This window comes from Lepisosteus platostomus, chromosome 11, assembly GCF_059453375.1.
Source record: "Lepisosteus platostomus isolate fLepPlt1 chromosome 11, fLepPlt1.hap1, whole genome shotgun sequence".
NCBI classification, from domain to species: Eukaryota; Metazoa; Chordata; class Actinopteri; order Semionotiformes; family Lepisosteidae; genus Lepisosteus; species Lepisosteus platostomus.
In genome coordinates, this window is record NC_142621.1 from 7,746,988 (window position 1) to 7,754,485 (window position 7,498).

The 7,498-nt window shown below is 36.2% G+C and overlaps 1 protein-coding gene across 1 annotated transcript in view; it reads left to right on the plus strand.

Annotated features, from left to right (window-relative positions):
• Window positions 1–2,963, plus strand: part of lamc1 (laminin, gamma 1) — a 75,332-nt gene extending 72,369 nt beyond the window's left edge. Inside the window, exon 28 of the mRNA XM_088598180.1 lies at window positions 264–2,963. Within this exon, the coding sequence (XP_088454306.1) occupies window positions 264–520 (257 nt within the window). The 3' untranslated portion in view covers window positions 521–2,963. The remainder of the gene's footprint in view (window positions 1–263) is intronic.
• Window positions 2,964–7,498: the final 4,535 nt, after the last annotated feature.

Below are 7,498 nucleotides of genomic sequence, written 5' to 3' on the forward strand. Positions count from 1 at the left end.
AAGAGTTTCTAAATGGACTGCAGTGGAGGAAAAGCTAAAAAAATTTTTGTAACAGCATACAATTCACATGCATCTATTTGATGTATGACTAAATCATGATACCTCCAGAATTCATGGCATACTGTATTTTCAGCTGAATATGGTTTTGACCAAAGGTTGCACATAGAGTTCATGAGATAGACTATTTGCTGTACCTGTGCTTAAGGCTTCAATGTCTTCACATGTAAGAGATGAGTAAAGAATGGTTCTGTCCCCGATTTTAGGTAACATTACCAACGTGGACTTGAGCAAGTTGACAGACATTGATAACTCACTTAAAAAGGCCAAGAATGACATGAAAGACAGCGATCTTGACCGAAAGCTCAGGGAGCTGAATGAGGCGGCCAAGAGCCAAGAGGACATGATCAGCGATTACGACCGGCAGATCCAAGAGATCAAGGCGGACATTGCAAACCTTAACGACATCAAGAACACATTACCGGCTGGCTGCTTCAACACTCCCTCTATAGAGAGGCCCTAACCCTGAGAGAGCAATAGAAAAGTGGCTTGGATTGCCTCCTTCACACTCCACCTATCACCTGAAGTGACAATGCCATGTTTTACCAAAACAATCTTTTTTTTTTCCTGAGAGAAAAAATAATCAACCCTTTGGATAAACGCCAGGATTATTTTTTGAAAAAAAGACAAGAAATGCAGCTTTTTAATTTTTTGGGGGACGAGATGCAGAACCTGAAAAAGAGCCACTTCAGTTCCTTGCATCCAGCTCCTCTGGTGGAGCAGGTAGAGAGTGACACACCTACAGAGTAGCACCCACATGACTGCACCTCACAAAGACTGTTTGCTTCTTTCTGGAGGATGGCCATGATAACCAGCTAGCCCAAACTCAAAACTGTAAGCAGAGGGTATACAGAATTTCTCAAACAGACGAGAAGGTCTGTATAAATACAGTACCTCTTATTTATTTTTATCCCAAAGTCTCTGGAATAAAATAAGCTATAAATTGTAGGTTTGCTTCCTCTTTTGCAGAGAGACTTTGAAACATCTTGGAGTCTGTATTGCAGTTATTGGGCTTTATTTTCAGGTATTACCAGGTGCACCTTTCCTCTTTATCCATCTTAGTGTTACATGTCACAAGTCTCCAGCTGTCAGTGAAGGAATGCTCTTTCTGATCTATCCAATATACTGTCATTCTAATCACTCCTTGGGTATGCCTGGCATCACCAGCATAATTTTAGATTCTTCCTCATGAGCTCCATGCAGTATTTAAAGTAGCTTTCTATACAACACACACAAAAATGTAAAAATCAAGTAGTCTTACTTTAACAAGAGTAAAACCATTTACTTGGGAAGAGAGAAAAGACAATCCCATTTTATTGTTTCAAGACCTGTACGAGCCATGAAATATCTGTTAAGTGGGATTTTATTTTATACAGTTATTTTTTATAACACTACAGATTGTTGTTTTTTTCCTGAAGCTGCTGCTTTATACAGGTGTACTGCAAACCATGCAGAAAATGTTAACATTTTATAAAGGCAAAAATAAACTCGCTCTATGCAACTTTGTACATTATGCATAGCAAGACTTTACCTGATACACTGGTGCTATTAATTATGTCAAATGTTATATTTTTGTGTGAATGTTTTTTTTTTTATTATGATCTAGAGTGAGAAAATGTTTTTTGTGTAAATACATGCTCAGATGTTTCAGGACTGACTGTGATTAAGAAACCCCACAACCTCCCTCATGAGGTCTTTTCATGACACAGCCCCAAGCACATTGTACTAAATAAATATTTTTTCTGTGGTATATAATGCTTGCTCGTGTACATGGCTCAGTTTTTGTCGCCTTGTATATATATATATCTATTTTAATCCCAGTATTTCATTAAGGGACAAATTAACAAAAGGTGAGGAAGGAGTTTGTTGAATTGTGAATTTCATACGCTTCTCATTTTTATTTACAGAATAATGGCTTTTCTCTTATATTGGGCCTAAGTAAAAGTATTATTATTATTATTATTATTATTATTATTATTATTATTATTATTATTATTATTATTATTTCAGAGAAGAGCCTGGAATTGCAATTTACTTAATAACTCATTATATGTTTAAAATAAAAATATTCAAACCTTAAAGCTGCCAGGTAACTTTTAATTAGTATTGGTTGCATGCATTTTCATTTGATTCTAATTACAACACAGTTTCTACTTGATCTAAACCCTTCCCGACTTTTAATCTGAATTGCGAAATTTAGTGGTTTCAAAATCAGTTTTAATAAAAAAAAAAACGAAGGCCTGCAAGTACATGGCCTGTTTTTCCCTGCCACAAACTGCGTTTTCTTTGTGCTCGGTTCTTTACATCTACAGTTAGCGCCTGAAACAATCACTCCCTTTGGTTTGTTTTATGATTGAAAGGTAAAGGATTTGGCTGTGCTAAGGCAGCACTATCGGTTCATTCTCTTCTGAAAGCAGGAAACACCTTCAACTTCTTTCTCATACCCTGGGGTTGTGTGTTTAACAGATAATACCTTTTAAAACTACACTGTTAATTTTTTATCCCTGTAGAAGCCTGTTGCGTAGGGAAAAGATTGCAGTCACATCAGCATCATTTTAATCAGACATGATGGGCTTTCTTTTCTAATGCCTTTTGCCTTTTTGTCACACTGTTAAGGAAAGATGTGCAACACTTATACAGTTTTATGTATAAAACAGTATTTCCTATTTATAAAGTCTTGAGTATTTGTAATCTTTTTTTTTTCTTAGATACAGGCGTGTGTTGCACAGTCTTTTTGCTTTAGTCTGACTGTACAGGGCACTGTTAATGCATTTTGTTTTCTTCACAACACCTTTTCAGATCACAGTGACATTTCAAAAGGCCTGATAAACTCTCTCTGTTCATTACATTTTTGCCTGTAAATCAAATTGTAACTTTTAAATAAATAAAATGTGTTATTACAGGAACGGTGAGCCTTTTCTGTAAAATGGTTATGAATTACGTTTAGGTGCACAAAAGCACTTTTGATTTAGTATTTAATTGAATTAACCACCATTTAAAGAATAATGAAGGTGAAAATAAAGTTTCAACTGAAATTTGGAAATTACTATACAATTATATTTAATTAATCATACTGTAGATGGGAGACAGATCAAAGATATGGCGTTTAGCTACAAGCCTTGAGTGTGTTAGTACTTGATTAATAATTTGAGATGCCATCAGATGTTTTGCAATTCTTTACAACAGTCTGAAGTAAGTTTTATTGCCTCTTAGCTTGGTCACAAATGAAATTTAGACTAGTCTAAAAAAGACAGTAGACGTCTAGCGATCCACCATCTCTGACACACAGTATTTCGCAGGGCATTTAATCTGTTCTAATAAATCACTTATGGTTTTTTGGAGCATAATGTAATACTTTGCAAGTGGGGTTAGAAATCTCACTTATTCTATAACTGATATTCAGGAAGTATCATATTAAAACAAATATGATCATATCTACCCTCTACTATTAGTGTGCAACTGGCAAAACACAAATCTCCTACTATTTTCTAAATGGCTATAACATAGTAACATTTATAGGTATTTATAATAAATGATGAATGTTACTTCTTTTTAGCATTTTGCTTAATCTGCAAATAAGATACTACAACAATGTTTGGTAAAGACTTGTTTTTTCATAGGAAATAGTGTGCTTCTTCAAATCAGTTTTGCTCACTGGGGGGCAGTATAGCATAAATTATCTTGCATATCAAGGTAGGTTATAATTTGTTTTTTTTTAACCATGGTGGAATAAACACTCTACAGCTATTACTATGTAAATGCTTGGACCTGAACACAGGACAAGCACTTATATGTGTGTATGAAACTATACTAAGCATTTAAATCTCTGGTTTAAGGGTGGATTGGATTTATGAGAGAAAATAGAAGTTCAAGAATGTCCCTGAAAGTGGTAGAGAAAAGATTCTTTATCACATCATGCAACTCTGCAGGCCAAAACGTCTAATCAGTTAAGGTGTACACATCCCATGATGTTTTGAATTGAAAATTTAATATGAAAAGAAACCTGCTGTTCTTGGTTTAAACATTCCAGGTGACTTTTGTAATTTTATACTTCTATGGGTAAAAGGGGTAATATTAAGTGTAATCCGTATCGTTAGTAATTTGAAGAAGAAATGAAAAGGCCCATGTCGGATAGCATGCAATCATGTAATTGTGTACTATATTTCAAAAATCTCTTGTACTAAACATAATACAAGGTTTAAAAACTGTGGGCTGAATTCTGCCAATCCTTGGTATGTAATCCAAAAACTGTGTAACTTTTATTATATAGTTATATTAGTTCTGAAGGCTATAAAATAATATATTTCCAGTGGCAAATTGTGGGTTTAAATGTTAACCTGTTTTGTCTTCACAGTCAGGAGATACTGATCCTTATCTTCACCAGATGAAGACTGTGTAAGTCTAGAACAGGAATCAGCTTCGACGTAATGGGTCATGTTTTGATTGGTGTTGCTACAGACAGCAGGTATGTGTTTTTGGTTTGGTTTTAGATGCTCTCATCATGCTGGGGTGGAGACAGATTAAGCTAAACAGCAAGAGGCTCTTGGGTCTGCTGCTACAAAAATACTTTTGCCGTGTCATTATATCTCACTCCTTTAAGCTTTCTCTTTTTGCATTCGAATTGAGTCTCAGAAGGCATATGAGAATTTAAAATGTAATTATTAACCACTTTTTTGGTGGGGGAAGGGGCTGGAGGAGTGTGTGGGGAAAGCTTTTGTTTTAAGTATATTTAAGCAATTTCATGGTGATAGGAAAACCTTTGTTTTAAGTGGGGAAGGAAAACATCAATTCTCTCTAAACAAGACCATTAACATTGCCCCCAGAATGTAAGACACTTTGTGACCTGTAGTAACTGTCTAGATTGAGAATTGTGAAAAACCACTTGCAGGTGTTACATTGCAATGAGCAGACGAAACAACATGAAGTTGTGCTAGAGATCTTGATTACAGGGAGGGGAAGTGTATTAAATTAGCCTTTCAAGTCTCAAGGATAAATGGAGGTACCTTTGAACTGAAGCTCAGAAGGCCTAATAAGAAAAAAACAAATCATATTAGTAGAGATACTTCTTAGAGAGCTCATTAAAAAGAGCTGATTTCACTTTTTAACACTGATTTTAAATGTGACTCTAAAAAAAACAAAAACTCAACACCTCTAATAGTATTTCACTGTGAAGAACATAATCATGCAACCAACCTGCAAACCTTCCTGTACAAGAACAGGACAGTGAATTATGATTTCAACCTTATTCATCATTATCTTGTTACCACTGTTCACATTACAGCCTGAAACTTCACAAGCTTGAGTGTCTTAAACAGTGTTATGTAATGGTGAAGATATTTAGCATGTTTCATCTGCAAAATCATATTTAAGAGGACTTAAAGGCTTTTGTGGCATAGAATGAAGGTTATAATCCATCTGTTTAAAGAGGAACTGGTCATGTTAGGAATTTTAATAGTTTAGTGATTTATGCCTTCTTATCTTTCATTTCCAGTTGGAGCTAAAGCCAACAATAGGGCAGTCTTTCTGTTGGGATGCTACTTAATTCAAGCTTTAAAAAAATCATAAAGAAGCTTTTGTTCTGAATCCCAGTAGTTCGGGTTAAACTCCTCTTGAGTCAGGAAGTCTGTTACTTTATATTCTGAAAATGTCATGCTTTTTTATTTTCTGCATCTGGAAAAAAAAGTGCATTTTATGCTTGTCTGGATGTCTGTTTTATGGTTTGTGAATTTATTTAAAAATAATCAGTTAGGAGCACTGTAACAGCCCGTAAAAGTGATTGTCATTTTAAGGCCACAGATATAAACATGCATGAATATTCATATACTGTATGTGCCATGCACCCAAATGACATTTACTACAACCTGGTACTGTTTACAAGCTTCTATCTTACTATGTTATGGAGTTTATAAAAAGTTATGTTTTGTAGCATTTCCGTTGTTAATGCACCAGCCGCCCTTTATATGTAATCTGCTTTTGTCAAATTGTTTCCTGTCACCGCAGTTTTGTACCTCCAGACTATACCCCCGTGACACCGCCAAACCCACACCTGCTGCCGGCGCAAACTGGACTCTGACTAGACAGCTTCCGGCTTCAGCGCACCTGACTCACCGCACTGTTGCCAGTCTTATCAAGGTGAAGAAAGTGACTCAGTAACTTTTTACGAATATCAAGGTTGAAAACCCAACTTCTGTATCTTGTTGAAAGATGCAATTAGCGGTTTTCCCCCATTCTGCAAATTAAATTATGTATTCTGTGAAGTTTTGTGAAAGAGACACAGTAACGCATTTTTTAACATACTGTACTGTACGTTGCAAACAGGGGCATGCCTTCTCTACAGTTTCCAGTGTTTATCTGCCGCTGTTATGGAAGCCAAGGACCAAGTGAGCCTACAGCAAAGGTGGGCCAGTGGGTAGACTGACACCTCAGCCCTTTGTCTAACCGCATAGCTGTCCCGCCCTGCCGCCTCGCCTGTTCTCTGCTGCGTCAGTGTTCTGGGCTGTGTTGTTTACTCAACCAGCCGGCTCACTGCAGGCGCGGTCCTGATTACAACTCGGTTGAGCGATCGTGTGCTGGCAGGGAAGGAGGGGATCGGCCTCTTTCTTCAGACGACAGGAATCAGATTTCCTCACCACAACACAAAAATCATGCCTCCGGGTGGTGTTTTTTTTTAAATCATCATCATCATCATTATTTATCACCTCTGGAACTGTTTATCCAAGTAATTAACCTGTGAAAGAAGTCTGGTTGCTAAGGCATTTACATAAATGCCTAAGGTTTTAGTTTACCAAGGAGAATTAAAAATCGGTGGATGCCGAGTCTCATTTTGCTTTTTTAAATCCTAACAGCACTCTTGCAAAGCAATGGATTATATGTATGTAAACAATGGCTGAAATGTGCAGTGTATTGTGTGTTTAAACCAGGTCCGCCAAATTTCGTTTTCCCTTGACATATCGCAATATAAAGTACATACTGTATAGACCAGTCAAATTGAACTGTATCATGTTCCTATCGAATAAAGTGGAGTTTTGCATTTAAAAAATGCAGTGAGGTAATGTTTCAGCAGAAGTCAGAAGAATATGGTTTTTAGATGTATAGATTTAGATATTAGTTGTTCCTGTCTATGTTTTTCTTTATCGCAGTTTGTAATTCTGCCACTTTAATGGTGAATTTCAGACTTGACAAACAAATGGAAGTTCGTTTTTTAAGACAGCTGTTTTGCTAATAGCAGACTTGTTTATATTATAGCATATCGTTGTTTAGAACAGCGATTAAATACCTGTAGATTTGTACTATAATGAAACAAAAGTAGGACTTTTTAATCAGGACAGGGGTTGGGGTTGTAGAAGATATGTTAGTCTCTGCATTTGCAAAGTGAACAGAAGTAATAAGACAGCCGTAGTACTGTAGGACTACAGTTGTTTGTATTATAAGTAATATCTTG